The sequence below is a fragment of the Myotis daubentonii genome, chromosome 9 (assembly GCF_963259705.1).
Source record: "Myotis daubentonii chromosome 9, mMyoDau2.1, whole genome shotgun sequence".
Classification (NCBI taxonomy): Eukaryota; Metazoa; Chordata; class Mammalia; order Chiroptera; family Vespertilionidae; genus Myotis; species Myotis daubentonii.
In genome coordinates, this window is record NC_081848.1 from 85,934,337 (window position 1) to 85,958,204 (window position 23,868).

The 23,868-nt window shown below is 68.9% G+C and overlaps 2 protein-coding genes across 3 annotated transcripts in view; one reads left to right on the forward strand and one right to left on the reverse strand.

The window, feature by feature from the left end:
• LOC132241847 (insulin-like) overlaps nt 1-23,868 on the forward strand; it is a 394,596-nt gene that overhangs the window by 136,008 nt on the left and 234,720 nt on the right. The gene's annotated exons all lie outside the window — the stretch shown is intronic.
• Nucleotides 1-23,868, reverse strand: part of KCNQ1 (potassium voltage-gated channel subfamily Q member 1) — a 222,236-nt gene that overhangs the window by 111,237 nt on the left and 87,131 nt on the right. Inside the window, exon 11 of one of the 2 annotated variants that reach the window (XM_059710702.1) lies at nt 16,011-16,131. The exons of the other annotated variant lie outside the window; for it this stretch is intronic. Within the exon in view, the coding sequence (XP_059566685.1) occupies nt 16,011-16,131 (121 nt within the window). The remainder of the gene's footprint in view (nt 1-16,010; nt 16,132-23,868) is intronic. 2 annotated transcript variants of the gene reach the window in all.

Below are 23,868 nucleotides of genomic sequence, written 5' to 3' on the forward strand. Positions count from 1 at the left end.
AGCAGGCCCTCCTGGGCCACCGGACGGTCAGAGGCCAGCTGGGCCCGTGCGCGGTAGAGCGCCCGCCTTGGCACCATGTGTGGGGAAGGGGCGCGGCCGGGAGGCACCGCACACCGAGCCGGCAAACGGCAGCCCCCTGAGGGGCCCCCAGACGGAGAGGCCGTGGGAGTGACCCTCCAGGCCTGTCCGAGGCCTCGTGTCCCTACACGGGCCGGCGTGGCGCCTCCCCCCAAGCAGACCGTCGCAGGAGGGCCCTGCGAGAGTGGACGGGCCCTCGGGGGCTCAGGGCAGACCCTCCCTCCCTCCTCCAGAGCTGGCCGGCTGGGTTTTTCCACCGCCTCCTTCCCCACCCGCCGCTGGGCCCCAGCCTGACCCCGCACACCCAGGCCCCAGAGGCACAGCGAGCGCAGCCGAGCGAGTGTGTGAGCGAGCTGTGCCCCGGACCAGGGTGCGACCCCGCCCGCACACGGAGACATCAAAGGGAAGCAGGAAGCAGTGGGCCCGCTGGCCCCCAGCAGGCGGGAGGCCGGTCCGCGGGGCCTGGGGATTTTCCATCCCACGGGGATTTCCTCAGGACCCCCCGCCCCGGACCCCCTACTCCGGCTGTGAGGCTCCTTGAGCTCGAGGGGCCGGGCCGGGGCCAGTCGGGGGGGGGGGGCGCCCTAGCGGGGCCAGGAGCAGCAGGAAGCCCTGTCCTTGTCCCCCACCACGTGCTGCCCGTTGGCCTGGGCACATCAGACACTGTGCCCGGGACTGGGACCCGCCGGCAGGAAGGACCCCAGAGTGTGCAGAGGGCAGAGCCTGTGCCCGCCCCACAGCCACACCTCCTCGACAGGGTGGGGGCTTGCTCCCTGGCCGGCCAGGCCCAGGGGATCCAGAGAGAGCCTCCTGCAGGGCCCAGTCCAGGCCCCAGCCCCAGCCCCAGCCCCAGCCCCAGCCCCAGCCCCAGCCCTCAGCCCAGCCCCAGCCCCAGCCCCAGCCCTCAGCCCAGGCTCCAGACCCCAGGACCCAGCCCTCAGCCCAGCCCCAGCCCTCAGCCCTTAGCCCCAGCCCCAGCCCTCAGCCCAGACCCCAGATCCCAGCCTCAGCTCTCAGCCCTCAGCCCAGGCTCCAGCCTGGGAGCCTGGCACTCACAGCCCCGGGGCTGGCGGACAGGCCGGGCCCCCATCCCCCAGTGCAGAGTGGGCTCACGTCTCCTTGACCTGCCTCACTTGGGGCGACTCCTTCTGGGGTCCTGCCCTCCCAGAGCTGAGGCTGCCAGGCCTCCCCCAACTCCTGCCCCCCACACACCAGGCCTGGCCGGGTCCTCACTCCCCCAGGACCGTGGACTGGGCACCCTGGCCTACAAGGCCCTCCCAGACGGCTGCTAACACACCAGGCCCTCTGGCCGGAGGGCGTCGCACCCAGTCCCTTTGGGGTTCTCTCTGGGGCGGGGAGAGGATGCTTGTCCAGGGGGTGCAGCTCTGTGGTGGGAGCCGGGGGTCCAGGCTGGGAAGGGCTTGCAGGACACCCCAGCCTCGAGTCCGGTTGGCCCAGCGGCCGTGCTCTGTGGGCCAGAGCGTGACCCCGGCAGGCGCGCTCATGTGGAAAGTGCTGGCAGGCCGGCCCGGGATCGGGTTACCGCAGCTGTCCTCCCGGACACCCGGCCCCGTTGTTCGGCGGAGCGAGGCTGCCCTGGGACTGGGCGGGGTGTCTGTGGGGGGATTGTTTCAGAACAGCCATGGAAACTTGGCGGCAGGGCTCGGGCACGGGGTCCCGGCCTCCGGTCGGGGCGAGGTGCCTACACGGCACCGAGAAGCCGGAGCGGGCTCCTCCCCGCCGGCACCCGGCTCTGGGGGCGGCCTGGCCCACCCAGGCCAGGGCGTGATGGGGGCGGGTCTTTGCTCCGAGCGGAGGGCCTGGGGGCACAGCCAGGCGGGGAGGTGGGGGGCAGAGGGGCAGGCACAGCTGTGCTCTCAGGGAGGCACCCGGCAGGGAGGGTGAGGTGGGGCGAGCACCCACACGGTCAGCACCTCAGACTCCTGGGGGCCGGCTCAGCACCCTTCCCTGCTCCCCCATCGCCGGGGGGGTGGGAGGCAGAGGGGCCCCGTGTCCCCAGCGGCCGAGGGCGAACAGGCCGGGGCTGGGCAGCCGCATCCACAGAGCACGTGGCCTCCCCTTGGCCGAGGCCAAGCGCCGGGTGGGAACAGCCCGCGCTCCCCGAGCCCCGGACCCCGGACCCCAGCATCAGGGCCGAGCCCACGTGGCGCTGAAACGCCAGAGCCTGGGGGCTGCAGGGAGCTCCGTGGCATGAGAGCCTGTGTGGGCTCGTCCCCGCCCCCCACGGGGTGACCCCACTGTCCGGGTCTGTGAGCGCTAGGGGTCCTGGGGGTGGGGGTCCCAGGCCCAGGGGCGTGCCCCCTGCTGGTCTCTGCCCATGGGAAGCCCCGCCCTGTTGTTAATTCTCAGGTTGTCCCGAGAGCCCGCGTTTCAGACCCAGGAGGCGTGAGTGCGGAGCAGGGGCCGTGAGTGGGAGGCAGACCCCGCGGGTGGCAGCGCCCTGGGCTCCCGCTCAGCCCGGCGCACGCCGAACGCGCTGTGTGGATCGGAGCACAAACCTTCCGGGGGGATCTTTGCGAGACAGAAGCCAGGACTCGGGGCTCCCCGGAGGGGGCTGGCCACGGGCTGGCCTAGCAGGAGGCCCCCCCAAATCTGTCTGTGCCCGGCTGGCTCGCGAGGGAGAATGGGGGGGCAGGTTCCCTCACCCGTCCAGATGGGCAGGTCTGGCCAAGGGGCTCCTCACCAGGAGAGCCCGCCCTGGGCCTGGACCAGGGCCACTCTTTTCGGCCGGAGAGTCGCCTCCAGGACATGGAGGAAGCACACAGATTGCTTTTCTAACCCTGACGGACGAGGAGGAAGAGGGGGAGGTCAGCTAGAAGGTTCTGGAACAAGGTCTGCCCCAAAGGACACGCTTCCACGTGGAAGGGTGCTGTGGGAGCGGAGGGTCCACGGGGACCCCCACGCCGACCCGGGGCCCCTGGGGGCCGCCTCCCGGGAGGCCGGGGGGAGCAGCGGGCAGCCACTTGAGCCCCTTTACTCCCCTTGGCGAGGCCCGTGCGTCCAATGGGAGCGGCCTCTCGAGAGCCAGGTTCCCAAGGTGCTGCCGTTAATGAGTGATTCGCCCTAAACCGCGTCTCGATAAGGGGAGGCCGCTGTTGACGGAGGCGCGGCTGGTCGCCAGGGAAAAGCTAAAGGGGAAGGGACAAAAGGCCGGCGTCAGGTCTGCCGCGGGGAGCACGGTGGAGAGCGACCCTTTGGCCAGCGCGGCCTGAGTGTGGGGCCCGGGGGCGGGGGGCCCGGAGCTGCTGGGGGCAGAGGTGGGGGCCCTGCGCCCAGCCGGAGCGGGGGTGTGGGCAGGGAGCAGGCTCTGCGGGCGGCCGCGCGGCCTGGCCAGTGTCAGGGCCCGTCCTCCCCGAGCCCCGCGCGGCTGTGAGTCTGCTTCCCCTCAGCAGTCGGGTGTTTACTCTGTGCTAAGCCTGTGCTTTAACGGGTCGTGTTTTAAGAGGAAAACCACCTTTGATGGAACCCTCTGCAGCTCCAGCCCCGCCTCTGCAGGCGCAGGACGGGCAGGGAGCGGCCGCCGGGTGGAGGTGCCCTCCCTCGCCCCCAGCTCCATCGCCCTCGGGCAGGAACCCTCCGTCTGTCCGTCATGACTCCGACGGCCATCTCGGCGCCTCCTGGGGCGGGGAGACGCACTGGGCACAGGAGGGTGGGGGCCTGGTTCTCAGGGGGCAGAGCGAGGCCGTGGCCAGGAAGGCCTCAGAGGCTCAGGCCTCGGCACCCACAGACCGAGCGCCGCCCCCAGACCCCGCTTTCTGTCCGGGAACGTCTGCCACCCCACGCCCCGTTTCTGGATCCACAAAAACTGAACCGGCCCTGCACACACGGCCGGGCCCTGAAGCGCCGGCGGAGTCCTGTTTCCCGAGCGGCAGCGGGCGGGGGGCCTGGGGGGGGGGCTCTGTGATCCTCGCCCGCGGTGCCCCTCGCAGCCCCGCCGGGAGGGTGGCCGCAGCCGCACACAGATCCCCCTCCTGCTCTCGCTCGGTCACTCATCGAGCACCAGTGCCGCCGTGGCCGCCCGTGGATCGGGGGCGGGAGATACATTCTGAGCGAGGGCAGCCTCGCACCCGCGCTCGCAGAGACAGCAGCGGGCCTGGCCGCCAGCCCAGCAGACGGGGGCGCTGGGGCTGGGTGCCGGGCCTGGGCTCAGGCTTAGCCCTCAGCCCCTGAGGCCGGGACGGGGCGGCCCAGCTGAGACCGCAGGGTGCGTGTGCACAGGGCCCGCAGCCCCGAGCCCGGGGGAAGCTAGCGGTTTCAGGTTATCCTTTAGCCCAGAGCTACGTGCGGGCGAGTGCGTTTTCCTCCGTGTGGAGCTCTGAGAGCAGGGACTGGCCCACACGGGCCACGCCTCCCGCACGGAGGAGCGGAGACACACAGGACGGGCCCTTCCCCACCCGCCTTCAGGGCGCGCACGGAACTTTCTCGGTCCCTTCAGCTACGGCGGCCTGGGCCCCACCCCCCGCCAGCCCTGGGGGAGCGCATGGGTATCGCAGGCCGGAGCTGCCCTTCTTAGCTCGGGGTGTGCATGTAGGGTGGTGGGTGGCGAACAGCTGGAAACCCCCAGAGCAGCCGCGGGCACCCCCTCCCGTACTTTGGGGCCGGCCCAGCCTGGACGGTTGGGGAGCGTCACCCAGTTACCCAGCCCCAGCTCTCACCCAGGGAGCTGAGGCCACCCCCCCCCCAGAGCTTCCTTGGGGTCCCCACTCGTCCGCAGTCACCCAGCCTCGAGAGCCTTCTCTACATGGGATGAGCGGGAGCTTCAAGGCACCCAGGTCCCAGGGCTGGAGGGAGAATGGCAGAGGGGGCCCGGGTGGGCGGGGTGAGGGAGGCAGACACTGGGAGAAATGCCAGGGGAGGCCTGAGGCAGGAATGCCCTCCGCCCAGCCCCCACGGCGCCCAGGGTCCCGGGCCTCCAGCCGCAGGGAGCCCCCACCCCCACTTCCTCTCCGGCAGCAGTGGTGTGAGGAGGGCTTTCCTCCCGCCCGACAGCTCTCCCAGATGGACGTGCGGGCGACTTCCTCACCAGGAGGAAACGCTGCGCCCCTGACAATGAGGGGCCTGCGGGGGCGTGAGGCAGCCAGACGCAGGCCCGGCTCCGCGAGACCACTTCCCCGGGGATCCAAAAGGGCCCCAGGAGCCCAGCCTAACGGGGCTCGTCGCTGCCAGGGGAGGCCTCAGGGTCTGCCAGCCCAGCGCCCAGTCCCGCACCCCCTGGTGGGCCCGGAGCTGCTCCGAGGGTGGGTCTGAGGGTGCTTATAAAACAGCAGCAGCAGCAGCAACTAAGGGACAGAGAGGGCGGGGCTTGGAGGTGACGGGCATGCGGTGGCCTAGACCACGGCCCCCAGAGTCATTCCGTCCGGCCCTGCCCGGGCACTGGGGGGAGGTAAGGACGTATCCACCACACAGGGCCTGAGAATGACGCCACAGACATCACATGGCCTCTGGCAGCAAAGCCCCGCCCCCCGCCCCGGCCTAGGTGGGCGACGTTCCTATGGGCGCACGGGCACCTCCACGCACCTCCACGCTCATCACGTGTGTGCGTTAATCATGTACAGACCTCATGTCAGTCACGCCCAGCCGAGCGGTTTAAAAAAATTAAAAACAAACATCCCACCAGCAGGAAAACACCGTAGACCAGGGGTCCTCAAACTTTTTAAACGGGGGGCCCGTTCACCGTCCCTCAGACCGCTGGAGGGCCGGACTATAGTTTAAAAAAAAGCTATGAACAAATTCCTGTGCACACTGCACAGATCTTATTTTGAAGTAAAAGAACAAAACGGGAACAAATACAATATTTGTATTTGCATGTGGCCCGCGGGCTGTAGTTGGAGGACCCCTGTCCTAGACGCAGCTAAAAACCAAAGGAAAGCTGGGATAAGGCGTTTCCGCCCACGCCAGCTCCTCCAGGTCAGTCAGGAGGTGCAGAGAGGGGGTCCCCAAAAAGAGAAGCCAGCGCGTCTGATTGTTCGGGGAGATGACAGCCGCGTCGGTAGTAAGAGGTGGGGGCGCTGATGGGGTTCTCTCGTGGTGTGTGTGCAGGTGTGGCCTTCGTTTGGCAGCGTCCACTGAAACCTGCTGGTGGGGGGGTCGGACCTCAGGAAGGGAATCCGTTACCACGGAGACCCAAATATCACGCGCCAAAGAGATTTGTTTGGGAAGCCGTCCCGGACAATGGCCATCGGAGCGGGGACGCTCAGGCGGCCCCTCCTCCAGCCGGCGGCTGTGGCTGCGGCGTCTCCTCCCTGGAGGAGAGAGGGGCCGGCGACGCTGTGGGGCGCGCGGTGGCACCCCTGCCGCCCTCCCGCGCGGGGACGTGAGTGGCGAGGAGCCTCGGGGGCAGGCCCGGCCGCCCTTCCTCTGCTCAGCTCCCAGGCGCTTATCTCGCCCGCCTGGCTCTCCCCGCGCTGACGAGGGGCTTAGCTCTTTCTAATCTCCTAATCTCCGGCCGAGAGGTCCTTCAGCCTCACTTAACTTCCCGAAATCTCACATCCCGGCAGATTTACGGCCTCTCCTCTCGGTTATTTACTCTATGCGGGGCTTGTTGATAAGGGCCGGCCCACAGCGCCTCCCTCAGCAGGGACGGGCGGGTGAGCGGGCGCTCACCGGGGCACGGTAGGGCATGGCTCGTACCGCCCGGCTCGTCCGTCCACGGGCAACGAGACGAATATCTGAGCCCCCACTGTGCACAGGCGGCCCATCCGCACACGCAGACACACGTGTCCGTGCGAAAAGCTGGAGAACACAGTGGGGCGCTGTTCAGGGGTGACCTCAGGGGAGGGATTAGGGCTGGGGTGGGGCAGCCGGGTTCCCATGTCCCCTCTGCACCTGGACCCGCGTGACGGCGCCGGTGACGCCCCTGGGTCGTCATCTCGGTGCGACGTGATGTTTGGTTTCGTGCGTGCGGAGCGGGGAGCCGAGTGGGGCCGCGGTGGCTCTGCTTCCTGTCACTCCCAGGAGCACGGCCGGGTGCACCAGGGCTTTCTGACGGGGAGAGACCAGGCCGGAGGCTCCCGGGAAGGGGTGCCCTCCACCCACTGCACGTCAGCGGTTCTCCCAGGGGGGACGTTACACACGTTCTGCCCCCGTGGCGGGGAGAGGAGCGGCTTCAAAGGCGTGAGCGTGGGCAGCGTGTCCCGGTGGCTGCGTCTCGCTCCGTGTCGGTCTTCCCTCTGTTCTCAGGCCGCCTCTCGTTCTGGTTCGCGCAGCCGGGACCACACGCTGCAGAGAGCGCTCGATGGCCGTGCCTCGCGCCCGTGTTACCGTGATGCTTCCTAGCACACATCACGGTTCAGATCGGGTCACCGCGGTAACTCGGGCCCATTTCGCACCCGTGCCGTCTGCTGCTCAAACTGCTCTGGGGGAGAGCGGGCGTCTTCCCGTGCGAAACAGCCTGGGCGTCCGGGGCAGTGACGCCGTGTGGACCGAGGAGGGCCAATCTCTCCCCAGGGGGTGGGGGGCAGGACGGAGGAGGTGGAGGGGAGATGGGGCCAGGGACCCACGTGGGACAGGCCCATACTAGCCACTCCGGGGGCTCTGCCCGGGCACCGCTGCCCCCGCCCCGGCGCGGGGAGGCCTGGCTACGCCGCTGGCTGAGAAACTGGCGGAGGAGCGGGCGGGCACCGCCTGTGAGAAGCCGGCAGAGCGAGGCCTGGAAACTCCGCAGCCGGAGCAGACACAACGGCCCGTTGAGAGCGGCGGCCGCCGTGCCCAGCGCCCTCTTTCACAGCCGCGAGGGCGACAGGCCTCCCCGCCCCGGTGCGAGGGTGTCCCGGAAGCGGGCCTGGCACCGGCGGGATGGGGGCGACGTTAACGAGTTAGCGTCAGAGGAAGGGGCGTCAGGAAAGGCTTAGGGCGCAGCAGACGCTGTGGATTCCTTTGCAAAGGGCCCTGGGTCTCAGCGGCAGGGGCGTGCTTGGCCGGGACGGTTCTAGGCCAGAGCCTGGTTCAAAGGCGGCGCGGCCGCCCTCCGCAGCCTCACTCGGGCATTTGCCTGCGCTCCTCGGACGGGCTCCCCGCGTGCCACCCGGGCCGGGAAAGCCCCGCGTCGCCTGCCCTGCCTCCCCAAACGCCCCCGCCCGGCCGGGCCCAGCCCCCGCGGCGGGCACATGTGCGCACGCAGCACACCTTCCCCGGCAGGAAGCCGCCCTCTGCCAAGAGCGAATGGAATTCGCGTTTCCAGAAGGTGTCCTTGGCCCCCGGCCCGCAGCCGCACGCGAAGAAAGGTCCCAGTGTGTGCCGGGCGGAGGGAGAGGGGCCTCCGTCTCTGCTCGGGGTTCTCTGGGCCCCAAGAAAAACCCACGGCTCCCTGGGCCCCGCTCCGCCACGCCCGCCTCAGCCTCATTCCTTCCCTCCCGCGCCCGCACTGGGTGGCCCAGCAGCCAGCTCCGCGCCGCCCTCCCCGCGGCCTGAGACCAGGCCAGGTCCTCCCGGGGCCGCCAGCAAGCAAACCGGGGGCCGCGCCCCAGGCCTGAAGCCGCCGGAAACCTCAGCGCCGCCCGCCCCCCTCCCCCCGTGGCTGCCTCACCGAGGAGCACAGGGCTCGCTCACGCAGGGAGTCTCCTTGCTCTGTACCCCGTGTTGCCCTCCTCACTCGAGGGTCCCCACATACCAGCAAGAAGGCCTCGCCACCCCCCGCCCCCGCCCCGTCCAGCCTGGGCCTGCGGAGCGCCGAGACCTGGCGTCCTCACGGGTGAAACATTCACCGGCCGAGGCCGAGGCCGACGCCAGCCCGGCCAGTGAGACACAAGCCCACGTGCAGCGGCTAGGCGGACGGGCTGGTCACGCCCAGCCTCTCGGGTCCCTGCGCCCAGCACCTGCCTGGCCAGGGAGTGGCCAGCGGAGTCTGCCCCTGCAGGTCACAGCGGCGACGAGGACCGCGATGACCAGGGGCGTGGGCACGTTTCAGGGACTCAGGGGACCTGGTGCCCTGGCGGCACCTGTGCCCGTCCGCTGCCCAGGTAGACCATCGGCAGCACAGGCTCAGCTGCACCAGCTCGCCCGCCGCCTCGCAGGAGCCCAAACAGCCGGGAGCCCCCTGCCCAGCCCCCAGGCCTAGCTCTCGGGCCCCAGGCACCTGCTGAGGACAAGCCCTGGTGGCTGCAGGCCCAACCCCGTGTGTTCCCAGGGAAACGCGTGACCTGGCTGTTTCAGGAGCTCCCGGGCCAATGAGGGTGCCCCCAGGGCCCCCCCATTTACACGGGGAACATCCCTCAGGCACTTGGTGAAGCAGGCCCACGCCGGACGCCTGACCCATCTCCGGGCCCAGAACCAGCAACAGACGCCTGACCCATCTCCGGGCCCAGAACCAGCACCGGACGCCTGACCCATCTCCGGGCCCAGAACCAGCAACGGACGCCTGACCCATCTCCGGGCCCAGAACCAGCAACGGACGCCTGACCCATCTCCGGGCCCAGAACCAGCAACGGACGCCTGACCCATCTCCGGGCCCAGAACCAGCAACGGACGCCTGACCCATCTCCGGGCCCAGAACCAGCAACAGACGCCTGACCCATCTCCGGGCCCAGAACCAGCAACGGACGCCTGACCCATCTCCGGGCCCAGAACCAGCAACGGACGCCTGACCCATCTCCGGGCCCAGAACCAGCAACGGACGCCTGACCCATCTCCGGGCCCAGAACCAGCAACGGACGCCTGACCCATCTCCGGGCCCAGAACCAGCAACAGACGCCTGACCCATCTCCGGGCCCAGAACCAGCAACAGACGCCTGACCCATCTCCGGGCCCAGAACCAGCACTGGACGCCTAAACTTCCCCCACGTGTATAAGGCTCAGAGGCGAGTGACTGCCCAGTGCCCGACAGGCAGGACGCAGCCCCCCGAGCTGGCCAGGACCTGGTGGACAGTGTCCCCAGGCTGGGTGGACACCCCAGCAGGCGACAGGGAGTGACCCTCAGGCAGGTGCGCACAACGCCCCACTGACCACTGCAGACAAGGGAAGTGACCACAGCGTGGGCGCCCGAGCCGCAGTTCCAGACGCCCCACCCCGCGAAGATGGAGGGGCCGTTCGCGAGTCAGGAGGGCAGGCGGGGCCTGCGGCCCACCCAGCGCCCAGCTCTGTCCTCGAGCCACAGTGATCAGGAGCCTGGCAGGAAACACAAGCAAGAGAGCCACTCAGGTCTGACCCATGGGACCGGGTCGGGTCCAGCAGCGGCCCAGGCAGAGCTGGTCACGACGGTGTGGCCGGCAGCGGGGCGACGACAGGCTCAGGACGGAGGCCGGGCGGCTGTCCAGGCCGGGGGAGTGTGCCTGGACCTCGGCCTCGCCCGGACGCAGCGATCACCCCAGGTGGACGCAGACCCGGGGGGGAAGGTGAGCTTGTGGAGCCACAGGAAACATGGCCCATGGCCTTGGCGTGGCCAGAGCCGCGCGGACGGGGCGCAGACGGCGTGACCGAGATCGCGTGGACACCCAGACCCTCTGTTCACCGGAGACCCCGAGGCCGCGGGCGCCTGCACGGGGGCGCTCCTCGTTCGGGGCCCCGGCCCCCTTCCCGGGAGGCCGAGCACACGGATGGGCTTCTGACGAGCCACGCGTGTCCGAGACCCGTGGAGACGGGAAGCTCCCACGGTCGGCAGGAAAGGTGACTGGGATACGACGGCTGAAGACGCTGCGTGAGATCAAGGACAGGATCCGGCTAGAGGACCGTGCGGGGAGGGGCTCTGCTGCGCGAGGTGCTTTGCTGCAAATCAAACCCGTCTGATGGCTCTGGACCCACGAGCGCGGCTACAAAGGAAACCCCGGGAGATGCCAGCCTCCCCGGCCGCTGGTGAGGATGGTAGAGGGGCAGCCATTCGCCCGCTGCTGGTGCTGCGAGCGGGGTGGGCACACGGCCTCGGGGGGTCGGGCAGTCCTCACTGAGTGCACACGCCCACCTGACGGCCAGCAGCTCCCTGCCTGGCACGTGCTCACCGGAAATGCAACCGTGTCCACCAAGGCCTGGTGACCACCCCCCTTGGGAACCTCCCGGCGGCCGTGCCTGGAGCAGGTGAAGAGTGTGGGCCACTCCCACGCTGCAGCTGCCAGGAGCCAGGCCTGTGCCGCCCCCCCCCCCCCCCCCCGCCCACCAGGCGACACGGGCTCCTGGTTCCATGGCTCCAGGGTGAGCACGAACCCCGCCCTTGAGGTCGGGCGCACATCTGTGTGCAGTCCCTCCGTCCCCTGACCAGGTGAGCATGCTGCCCGGTGTGTCCCTTCGAGCCCGGAGCTGGGAGCCGGGAGCCGGGCCTGCCCGGGGCCCCACACCTCAGGGCTCAGGCCCCCTTCCCGGGTTAGGCCGAGCACATGCGGGACCCCCAGCCCTGGAAATGCCCCTGGGCCGACAGTGCGACTTCTGGGGTCATTCTGTCCGCCACCCACCCCTGCGGTTGGGCGCGCTCCTCTCCCTGGCCCCGCAGCCTCGCCGAGGGCACAGCGGAGGCCGAGCCTGGGCCGAGGGCGCGAGGCTGCCTGCTCCCCAGACAGCGGCCGCCCCACGTGCTCAGTGGAGGAAGCGAAGCTTCCAGAGGGTGGGGGGGCCCTGGGGGCCGCCCGCAGTTGGACGGTGCCGGCCGGGAGCCAGACTGAGGGCATCCCATTCCCAGTCCCAGTCCCGTCCCTTTCCCACCGAGGCGTCCTGCCTGGCGTTTAACGGTCGGGAGAACATTTCCCCCACTCCATGCCTTTGGGGGCCGGGGCTGTGAGCTCTGCCGGGCTGGGGAGCCTGTACTCACAGCTCCCCACAGCCCTCCCCGGGGCCGCCTGGCACCTCGGGCCGGCAGAGGTGGTCCGAGCCCCGAAGGAGACAGGACACGGGTCTCTTCTGTTCCCGGCAAGCCCCCTCCCCGTCCGCCCGACACGGGTCCCAGCGCGGCCTCCCACCGAGGTCTGCGGGGCAGGGAACGGAGCAAGGAGCCGGCAGAGGGGCGGTGCCCGTGCCGCCGTGGGCGTGGGCGTGGGCCCCGAGTCACTGAACTGTCCCAGCAAGTGGTCCCCCCGAGAGCTACCCCGGGCCCCACGGAGCCAGCGCGGGGCCGAGCCTGTGACATTTGCCCCGTTTCCAACAGGCACGGCCGGGCTGGCCCCGGCCTCGCTGACAGATGCAGAATTCAGGAGACATGAGCAGTGATGTGGACGGAAGCCAGGCCGCAGCGGCCTCGCTGGAAAGCAGAAACTGGAACGTTTTGGCGTGAGACTCTGCAGGGCCCGGGAGAAAGTTGAAGACATGGAAATTCTAATTAACACACACGAGGCTGGTTTTGCTCAAGGATCCACGGCTGTCATGGCGCCGGAGGCCCGCAGCACATGCCCCCGGGGAGCGCGGTCACCTGTGGGCCCCGGGGCGCGCACGCTCCCGCGCAGGGCAGGCTGGGGGGGGGGGCGGCAAACAGGAGCGAGTCCCCCCCACGGAGGGGACCGGGGACCAGCTCTCCTGGAGGGACCCTTCGGGGAGCACAGGTCGCTGTGCTCATGACGGCCCGGCCTCCTGCACCCTCTGTCGTGGGGATCCCCGTGCCACGGACGGGGCTGGTGTTGGGGGGGCTGCTGGGAAAGGTAGCCATGTCCTCCTGCCCAGGCCTCTCTGCCCAGCTGGCCCGGCCCTGGGTGGGCACTGAGGCTCCCGGAGTCCTCGCCCTCCCCTTGGGATGCGCTGGCCGGCCCCTTGGCGGGGGGCGGGGGGCGGGGGGCGGGGCTGTCTGCTCTGGGGGCGGCTGGAGCTGCCCCGGCTGGGCTTTAAGGGTGCCCTGCTCCCCAGAAGCCGAGGGTCAGGCAGGGAAACACCCCAGAAGGGTCCCCGGCCCCGTGCTAACAGCTCTGGGACGGACCGAGGGCCTCGCGGGGGAGGAGGACACGCTGCCCGCCCCGGGCCCGGGCCTCTGCGCTGAGGGCGAGCGGGTGCTGGGAGGAGGAGGACTCCGGGGCGCGTCCCGAAGGGCGCCATGTGCCAGGCCGGGGCCGGGGCCTCTCCTCCCGCCGCTGTGCCTGTGCCTCGGTGGGCAGAGCCCCGGAAACCTCCCTGGCTCTTGCTGGGGTGCACGGCTCCCCTCCTGTGGGGTTAGGGAGGCCGTGCCCGGCATGTCCTGCCTCTACCTCATACTTGCCACTGGAAGCCCCGCAGCCAGGCTCGGAGTGGGCGCGGGTGCGGGCACGGGCAGCCAGCTGCTCCCTCTGGCCCCGGGGGACCTGGGAGACCGCCTGGAAGGGGGTGTGGGCTGCACGGTGCTGGGGTGGCTAACGCCACTGTCTCCTCAGCCCACTGGACCCCAGCTCTGCTCCCAGCGACTCCCCAGTTTGCACCGGGCTGGCTCAGTGACCTCCGGCCCCCACCCCTCGCTTCTCCCAGCGCCGGGACCTTCCGTAATGGAGGCTGCGGTGACCTCACCTCCCTGGGGCCCTTCGGGCGGGGAGAGCTGGAGATGGAACAAAATGTGTCTTTATTTATGCTTTTAATTTGAATTCTGGAGCGGGCCCAACATGGGAATACATTCACCATCAGTAAAATGCTGAGGAAATGGGTCTGCTTCTCAGTAACCCCCTCCCGCCCGCTCTGCCCCTGTGAGACCCCGCGTGCATCCCCGTCTCACACACCGGCATGTGGCTCTCCCCGGGGTGGGGGGCCGGGGCTGGGGTGCTGGGAGCGCGCTGTCCCCAGCAGCTGGGGTGGGTCCATCAGGGGCTCGGTCACCAGGCAGGCTGTGCCGGAGGCACAGGAATGCAGCCCCAGTGCGGGCACCGAGGCCCCGCTGCCCCCTCCCTGCCCCGAGTGGTGGCGGGCCGAGTAAACACGCTGCCACGGCCGCCTGCAGCCGGGGGGGTGGGCCTCTGCCAGGCCCGTGGCCCCGGGGCACGTAGGTTCCGAGGCCCCGGCCCCTTTCACGTGCCTGCACCCTATGCTCCCAGCAGGGCCCCCTGAGGGGTCGTACCCCAACTGCTACGCACACCCACCCCTCCCATCTCGGCCTTGACCAGATAGTGCCTGAGGTGGCCCCCACAGAGACCTTGGTCCCCGCCCCCCGCGCCCGCAGACCCTACACCCCAGCCCCACGCCCAGTGGTCACACCAGCCTCTGCTTCTGAGCAGGTCTGTGCTGTCCACAGCCTCCCAGTGACCGGGTGAGGACGGGGGTCTTGCCTGCTTAGGCCCAGCCAGTGCTGGACACCCCCGCCCCCCGCCCTGCACCGAGCACGCCGGCCATGGCGCTGTGCCCCCCTCCCCCCCCAGGGCCGGCCATGGCGCTGTGCCCCCCTCCCCCCCCAGGGCCGGCCATGGCGCTGTGCCCCCCTCCCCCCCCAGGGCAGGCCATGGTGCTGTGCCCCCCTCCCCCCCCAGGGCAGGCCATGGCGCTGTGCCCCCCCCCAGGGCAGGCCATGGTGCTGTGCCCCCCTCCCCCCCCAGGGCAGGCCATGGCGCTGTGCCCCCCTCCCCCCCAGGGCAGGCCATGGTGCTCTCCCCCACTGAGCCCCCTCCCCCCCAGGGCCGGCTATGGCGCTGTGCCCCCCTCCCCCGCCCAGGGCAGGCCATGGTGCTGTGCCCCCCTCCCCCCCCAGGGCCGGCCATGGCGCTGTGCCCCCCTCCCCCGCCCAGGGCAGGCCATGGTGCTGTGCCCCCCTCCCCCCCCAGGGCCGGCCATGGCGCTGTGCCCCCCCCCAGGGCAGGCCATGGTGCTGTGCCCCCCTCCCCCCCCAGGGCAGGCCATGGCGCTGTGCCCCCCTCCCCCACCCAGGGCAGGCCATGGTGCTGTGCCCCCCTCCCCCCCCAGGGCAGGCCATGGCGCTGTGCCCCCCCCCCCAGGGCAGGCCATGGCGCTGTGCCCCCCTCCCCCCCAGGGCAGGCCATGGTGCTGTGCCCCCCTCCCCCCCAGGGCATGCCATGGCGCTGTGCTTCAGGCTCTGGTGCCCAGCTGTGCAGCCTCTGAGCCAGGGTGTAGCGGGTGCTCTGCCTTCGGGCCCCGACCTGGCCCTGCCAGGCTGCCTGGCTCCGCTGTGCCCACACCTCAGCTCCCACCCAGTTACCAGGCCAGCGGGCAGGTGGCCTCCAGGATGCGCCGGAGGTCGGAGCCCCTCCCAGGCCGCCCGCCGCCCTGTTCCCCAGGGCCCGGCCCCCACCCAGCCTGCGAGCACAGGGTCTCCTGTCAGCCTCCCTGTCACACAGGGGCCCCCAGGGTGGCCGGCGGGTCCATCTGGTCATAGCACCACCCCGAGACGCCACAGCCGCCCGTCCTTGCCACCGAGCCTGCCAGTCCCGGCCATACGAGCACCCAGGCCCTGCAGTGACGGTGCCAGCCTCCTGCACCACCGGCAGCAAAGGCTGTGCCCAGCCAGGAGCATGGGCAGCAGGCGCAGGGCCTCACTGCAACAGCAGCACCCACAGCTCAGACAGCCCGGGCCCTCAGAGCCCCAAAACCAGAGGGCCTGGTGGACCGTCCCAGAGAGAGAGGCAGGGAGGGCCAGCAAGGGGCTGGGAAGGGCCGAGCGTGGGCTCACACGTCCTGACACAACAAGACTTCTCCAGGGACACCCCGGTCCCACTGACCCCGCCCCAGGCTGTCACGCCGGGTGCCCTGACGGAGGGGCACTGACCACCTCGCCGGGCGGGCAGGCCAACGGGAAGGCACGGAAAGAGCCGCTGCCTGCACCTGAAGGAGCCCTGGCCAGGGTGCCACGGGGAGAACCTCAGAAACAAAATTGCCTCTTTCTGGGGGAGCGGAGGCGGGGCCGGGGGGGGGGGGCGGCGATCTCAGATGCTCGAGCACGAGAACAGGTGGAAAGTGACCGGCGGGTTTTCCGTAAGTCAGACCAGGGGCCAGGCGCTCAGCGAGGCGGGCAGTGCCCTGCGCCCCTCCCGCCTGGCCCCGCCTCGGCCCCGCACGCGGCAGCCTCCGCCCCCACCCCCTCCGTCCCGCGAGCAGGCACTCACTGCGACACGTGGGTGATGGGGACCAGCAGGGTCTCCCCTTCCAGGTCCAGGTCCTCGGCGAAGCTGTTGGTCCTGGTGAACTGGGGCGTGCCCACCTCCAGCAGCGTGGGGCTCTTCTTCACTGCGGGAGAGCGGGCACGTCAGACGCCAGGGGAGGCTCGGTGGCCAAGGGCCCGGGCTGTCCAGAGCTGGGCTCGGATGCCCACCCACCCTGCCCCCTGGCACGGACACCTTGACACCTGGGCCTCCCCACGGACGGGCGCGATGTCCCCTAGGGGTGGGCTGGAGACCCCATGGGGAGCCCAGCACCTGGGGTTGACCGGCCCCACCGGCCTGGGCTCCGGTGGCTACGGAGCAGCAGGGGCCGCGATGCCCCGTGAGGACTGGGTCCTGGGCTCCCTCCGCTGCTGCTCGGGTTGGGGATCGGACCAGCGCAAGTCCAGCCAGAGGCACGCCCCGCCCCCACCTGTCCTGCCGACGGCAGGCTGCAGACACCTCCCTGAAAAGCCGGGGTGGGGGGGTCAGAGTCCCGTCGGCGAGGACAGAGAGCCAGGAGGAGGGGCAGCCGCTCACCAAGAGGCCACGGCACCACCGGCACCCGGGGGTGCAGACCCCGCGAGGGGCCGCACGTGCGGGCTCCCAGCCTGCCCTCCCCAGGCTGACAGGGCCCAGGCCAGGCGGGGAGCACCCATCCGCCCCCTGATTTTCAGTCCGGACTTACTGTTTTACATTTAAAGTTTTTTAAAAATATATTTTTATTGATTTCAGAGAAGAAGGGAGATGGGAAGAGAGAGAAACATCAACGGTGAGAGTCATGGGTCAGCTGCCTCCTGCACGCCTCCCCCTGGGGATCGAGCCCACAACCTGGGCACGTGCCCTGACCGGGAGTCGAACTGTGACCTCCTGGTTCCTAGGTCAACGCCCAACCTCTGAGCCACGCCGGCCGGCCGGGCGCTAAGTTTATTTAAAGTTTTCCCTGTAAAAGAGTTAATCACTCTTTGTAAAAGGTAAAGATTCACTAAGGCCCCCTCCCCCAGGCCGCCAGTGTCAGCCGCTCGCGGGTTCCTACCTCTTCCCTCCCTGCTTGTGGTGGCTGCAGACGTGCGTTATACCTGGGGTATGATTACTCCTTATTCCTGACTTTTGTTTTAGAGAGAGCCGGAGAGAGGAACATCTATATGAGAGAGAAACGTGGGTCGGCCGCCTCCCGTACGCCTCCCGGCCAGGGCTTGAACCCTCAACCCAGGCATGGGCCTGACTGGGATTCGAACCTGCAGCCTGGTATACAGGACGCCGCCCCAACTCACTGAGCCGCCGGCCAGGGCACGCGTTTTGTTTTTAAAATCGTACGCCTCTCTTTTGCTTTTTTGAAAAAGGGAGGTTTTCCCACCCAAAGCGATGCAACTGTTCCCTAAATCTATTTGTAATTTGTGTGTGTGTGTGTGTGTGTGTGTGTGTGTGTGTGAATTTTCGTGTATTTAGCATTTACACCTGACGTGGTGAGCGGTCAGCTGACCGTGGAAGTGTGAGAGCTGGAATAGACCATCTCCCTGGAGCCCTGAAGGTTGAACTCCGACACCGGAAGCTCGATCTGTGAGGGGAAATGGAAGGACTGGGCATGATCAGAATGAGAAGCATTTGCCTGCGAAAGACACCGCCAAGGACAGGAGTCAGGCCACGGACGGGGAGGCCTGGGCGCGGCACCGCCCGGCCGAGGACTTGCCCCAGGACCAGAGGAGCGGGCGCAGCTTGCCGGCGAGCAGCAGACAACCCCGCTGGACGCATGGGCTGCCGGTCAGCAGACAGCGGGTGCCTTGCTCCGCCGGCCTCTGCGGTTACGAGGGAAAAGCCGATCAAACCCTCCGTGAGCCACCGCGCCGTTAGCACGGCTCACGTCTCTAAGTGGCTTCGGGTATTTATTTGGGGAGAAGAAAGAGCCTCACTCCTGACTTCACATACGAAGAGAAAGAATGGAGCCCGGGGTGCCGTGTGCCGAGGGTGTGAGCGGCGAGAAGCTGGCGTGGTGCTGGGGGCGGGGACGGTGGCCTCGGTGGAGAGAGCTGGGCCGCTCCTTCCAAGTCAGTCACTCGCTGGGGGACCCAGCTGTCCCCCCACACACCCGATGCATGGAATTCATGTCCCCAAAAGCCTGTATGTGAACGTGCACAGCAACTTCGCTCACAGCCGCCCAAACCTGGCAACGCCCGCGCTGCCCTGCCCGTGAAGGGAAACCGGGGTGCGTCCGTCTACGAGAAAACTGCTCGCCATCGAAGGAAACCAATGATGGGTCATCAACACGGGAGAACCTCACACGCATGTTCCACGGCAGTGAGAGCGGCCAGAGGCAAAAAGCTACAGGCTGTCTGGGTCCGGGTACCTGACCGTCGGGAAAAGGACGGAGGGCGGGGACCCGAAGCAGATGGAAGACGGCCGTGTTTGGGGGAGGGGAGTGCTCGCTCCTGGGGGCCGCACAGGGGAAGTTGTAGGCCCAGGGCCTTCTGGGTGCTGCTGCGGTGGCGGGTCCATGACACGGCCAAACCCACCCGCCCGGTCGTGCCCGCGCCAGCTTACTGTCTGTAGACACAGCGAAGTCCTCGCTAGTCCCAGCAGGAAGGGAAGGGGAAGGCGCGCGGCCCCCGAGCCTCGGGAAACGGCCCCGGACCGGACACGACCGGGTGAAGGACAAGGAAGAGAAGCTCGTAAACACAGGACGCGCTTGCGAAACGTTCCCGCGAGGGTGCTGCCGCTCACACGGTCCACAGACACGCACATAAGCGACGGACGACGGCAGCCAGGCTTCCGGCCGCCCGGGGAAGAAGAAAATCAGTGGGTGGGGTGCGTGTGGACGAGCTGCGGTCAGAACACCGGCTGAGCGCCCACCTAGCGGACGTGGACGCGGGCAGCGCGGGTGCACCCTCGGGCTACGTGCGGACGGGGGTCTCCCGCTCCGCCTGCTGAGATCCTGGGAGCAGCGGCCGCCCTGAGGCCACGCCCACCCCGGGGCCCGGGGGCTGGTCTCTACCCCTCGCCCCAGCGAAAGGGGCCAGGCGGGGGCTGAGCGGGGAGACGCAGGCCCAGCCCAGGTGCTGCCTGGAATAGGCCGAACACGGGATGGGGGGATGAGGGCCTGCCACGGAGACCTGGGAACCCCAAAGAGTTTGCCATCCAGTGGCCATTAAATGACCTAATGTGAGCAACAGAAGAACGAGCAGGATTGGGTTTTCAGCTCCGCACGTCGTCCCGAGCCCTCGCCAGCCCCGCGGCCAGTGAAGGAGGCCTGGCGGGACAGGGCCTGAGTGACGAGGAAGAATGAGGAAGAGGAGGCAGCGCGGGAATGCGGCGGGACCGGCCGCGGCAACCTCCACGATGAGCGATGAACGCGGAAGCCAGTGGGTGCGACTCAGAGGCGCAACTTCAAAGCATCTCCCCTCAAACCTGTGCCCCTCGCCGCGCCGTGGGAACAGATGTCCCCGGTTCTTTGATCCGCCCTCCCGAGGGGGGCAGGGCCGGCTCGGCTGGCTTCTCGCGACTGGACTGTGCGCAGGAGACGCGGCGCCCTCACGGGGGGCGGGGGTGGAGGGAGCCTGGCTGGACCCCCTCACCCAGGTGAGGATGCCACGGACCATGACGTGACACGGTGAGACGAGCACCTCACATCCGTGGCACTTTCTCCAAACCCATGTCGCCTGCCTGAGCCCGAGGGAGTGTGAGACCCACCCAGAGGTCAGGGCCCCTGAGGAGTGCTCCTCCCAGGGTCAAGGTCATGAAGGAGCAGGCCGCACAGAGGGCACAAGGAGGCCTGCGAACCAAGCCTGGGTCTCGGGACAGAACGGGGACACGGGGGAAGCTGGCCGCCCGGACAGGTGGCCGGCGTGGCTGCGTGGGAATTCCTCGTTTCCGTCGCCACACGCTGCCGGGGATGCTAACGGCGGGGAAGCAGGAGAGAGCACAGGGGCCTTGGCGATCTCTGCCTCTTCTGCAGAGAGATCAGCAAGATGAGTGTGTCGCTGAGGAGCTACAAGGACGCCGAGGAGGAACGGCCAGACCTCGCTAAGCGACGCTCAAGGCAGACCCGCGAGGAGGCCCCCAGGTGCATGCTGGGCCGGGCAGCCGGCTCGGACCCTGAGCTGGTGGGGCAAGAGGACAGGAGGCCTGGCCGTCCGAGGGGGAGAGACAGACAGGTCACGGGGTGGGAACGAGCCCCACATGAAGGGACACCTGCTCCGTGTCCGAGGTGGCCGCACGTGGTGGCCGCGAGGGTCCGGGACAGCGGCTGTCCACGTGGGGACACGTGAGAACGGCCCCTTCCCTCACACCGTGCAGTCACACATGCTTGGCGCCCAGACGCTTGGAGTCACACCCTGTGACTGAAGCTGACCTGGGCCCTGGAAGGATCCGAGAGGCACGAAGCAGGAGCCGGAAGGGAAAGGCTGGCCAATGTGGTGGCGAAGGAAGAGCGGCATCGACGGCCCCTGGAGAGGAGGGCGGCCCCGAAGGCCAGCGTCCCCAGGTCGCCCCGAGCAGTGAGAACAGCGTGGCCGCTGAGGAGTAGTGGGCGGGGCAGACCAGCCATCGGGGGTGTAAGGAAACCGGGGGGCTGCCGCCCACGGGGCCAGGAGCCGCCCCCCAGGAAGCCGCGCAGACAGGCTGAGTCACCCCGAGTCCGCGGGAAGCGCTGGGGCCTGTGCGCCCCCCGCCCGTGAGCGGCTCGGCTGCGGCCCAGGTGCCCTGGGCTGTGTCACAGCTGTCAAGCGACGGAGCTCACGCGCCCAGGATCTGCACGTTCTTTAAAAAGGGACAGGAACGGGCACATACTTTCACGTCTGCATCACCGCGCGGGCGGGACTGCGAGGGCTGGCTGGACCGCGGCCGTTCCCCGCGCCTCTGATGACGAGTGCCGTCCCCACGCCCGAGGGCAGGGCGAGCCTGACCCCGGAGGCCCCACCTGGCGCACGTCAGCCGGGCGCGCGCGGGCGCGGCTGCACCTGCCACAGAAGAATGTGCGCCGTGCGGTTTCACCCTGGGAACGGCACAGGGCCCCGCGGGGAGGGCGCAGCGGGCCGGCTCCCACCAACGGGAGCGGCTCCTGGGTCCGAGTCGCTAGGGCAGCGGTTCTCAACCTGGGGGGTCAAACGACCCTTTCACAGGGGTCGCGGAAGACCAGCGGAAAACACATCTATAATCACATATTGTTTTTGTGATTCATCACGATGCTTTCATGATGTTCGCTGTGTCACAATGAAATTGGGGGTCACCACAGCATGAGGAACTGAATTAAAGGGTCGAGGCGTTAGGAAGGTTGAGAACCGCTGCTCTAGCGTCTTCGGCCTCCGCCACCCCTGACAGACGGTTACCAGGTCACAGGCCCTGCCCGGTGTCCAGCCTGCGGTGACAGCCCCGTCAGGAGCCGCAGAAGGAGCCAGCAGGGCTCAGGGGGGTTTTGGGGTCCCAAGGGCCCAGGACCAACCCCCGCAGGGAGCTCAGTTGGGGGGGGGACCTGAGGCTTGGAGACGGCTGCCTGGAGGCCGCAGGCGGGCACCGGCGCGCAGCAGGCAGGGCGCTGGGCTCTGCAGACCGAGCCTGCATCCTGGCGACTGAGGTCACCTTCCTAAGACAGCCCGTGTCGGATGCGCTCACTTCCTGGCGGCCGGGGCCTCGTCGAGGCCGGAATCTGGGCCTCAGTGTTCAGGGCAGAACAAAACAATTCTGTTTTCTAGGAAAATGGGAGGCCTGGGATGGCGAGCCCAGCCTCTGGCGTGGCGACGGCCACAGCTGGCCGCCCGGCTGCCAAGTCGCACCCACTCTCCCGAGAGCAGGAGCCCAGCACCGCAGCTCCTCCGGGCCAGGGCCCTGCGCGGCCGTCGGCTGAATTTTGTTTTTTTAAACGTGGGCACCGAAGAAAGACTGGAAGGAAGCCGTTCGCAGCGGCCCTGTGTGTGGGTCGCTCCTGCCCTCTGCGCGGCTGCCGTACACCTCGCCCAGCCCGATCCTTCCCTCACGGGGGTATGTTTCCATTGATGGTTGGAGGGAGTGGAAGGGAGAGGAAGGGACAGAGAAGCATCGATGTGAGAGAGACACATTGATTGGCTGCCTCCTGCACGCGCCCCAATGAGGGCCAGGAACCTGCAGCAGAGGCCTGTGCCCTTGACCAGAATCGAACCCGGGACCCTTCCATCTGCAGGCCCATGCTCTGTCCACTGAACCACACCGGCCAGGGCGCCCACTTCTTCCTGAGTCAGAAAACACGGGGGAGGCGGTCTCCCGCCTGCCTCGCTCCCACCTCCCGTTGGCCTGCACAGCCTGTCCTGTGGCTGCACCAAGGCCCGACCGGCCACTTCCTCCGGCCCCACACAGCCCCTGCCCCTGCCCCAGCCCCTGCCCCAGCCCCAGCCCCAGCCCCAGCCCCTGCCCCAGCCCCTGCCCCTGCTCCAGCCTCTGCCCCAGCCCCTGCCCCAGCCTCTGCCCCTGCCCCTGCTCCAGCCTCTGCCCCTGTGGCCCTCTGTCCAGCAAGGCCACTACCCTCACCAGGACAGCCCTGGCCCCTGGACATGCAGGACGGGAACCCCGTCGCCCTCTGCTTCCCTGGTCACCTAGATTCACTGTCACCAGGGCTGGCAGCGTGGGCTTCTGGTTTCATTTTTACTTATTTCTTTAAACCTTTGCTGTTGAAAGTGCCACCCGAGTCCCTTATTTTCCCCAGGTGACCCCTCAGCCCGCCCGCCCCAGCCTCTGGCCAGGGGTGACGCAGGCACAGATGCACGCAGGCCTGTGGCCGGTCCCTTCCCCCTCCTCCCCTGCCTGCAAGGTGACATCCCTGGAGACAACTCCTGTTTTTAGATGAGCACACGGAGGCACGAGAGGCCGCGGGCGGAGGCGGGGCCAGCCCGCCCTGCTGCCCCGAGTTCTCCGGAACCTTCCCTGGCCCTGGCTCTCCCTGGTGACCGACTAAGACTCGCCTAAGCTCCCCCGTGTAACCCAAGTCCTCGCTCGCCTCCCAGGCTCCGAGCGGCCCCCCCTCCAGACACAGGCTTAGGTGTACCCGGCCTCCAGGTCTGCTGCCGGCCCAGCGCGGCCTCGCCCCGCCTCCCGTCCCTCCAGGCTGGCACGGGCGCCCCTGCCCCCCATGTTCCCTGTCCTTCCAAGCAAAGCCCCTTCCCTCGCACCCCTGGGCCCCCTCCCGGCGGGTCCGCCAAAGCCCCGCAGGTCCTGCCGGGAGTGAGCCCCCTCCCCAGGCATCCGGACAGCTGCAGCGGGGCCCGCGTGACATCGCCAAGCCCCAGGCCCCTGCCAGCTGCCCAGGCCCGGCTCAGACCCTGAGCCAGCGGGCCCGGCCACCACCTGTGCCTCCGCTCAGAGGCGGGAAGGAAGGGACACGGGCAGAAAACCGAAAGCCATTCCCACGCCAGCTGCCAGGAGCGGGCGCGGGAGTGAAAGCGTATCCACAGCTGGCACGCGGTTCCGCTCACCAAATACCTTGCCCGGTGGACACCTGCTGTTTGTGCCTGTCCGGCCGCCAGGCCGCTGTGGGAACTGCGCCCTCCCCGCTCCCCCCCGGACCGGCGCCCACGCTGCCCCCACTGGGCGTCTGGGCCCAGAGGCAGGGCTCGGACCGGCCCGGCCCCGGCAGGAATGTTGGGGAGAAAGATGGCCTCTCTGGGGGTCGGCTGAGCTGGTGGCCTCTTGCCCCCATTGGGAAGTGGCTGCCTGCGGACGGCTCCAGGGCAGTGGGGAGAGGGAGGTTGAGGGGGGGCAGGAGAGGGAACATGGGGGGCAGGAGAGGGAACATGGGGGGCAGGAGAGGGAACATGGGGGGCTGGAGAGGGAACATGGGGGGCAGGAGAGGGAACATGGGGGCTGG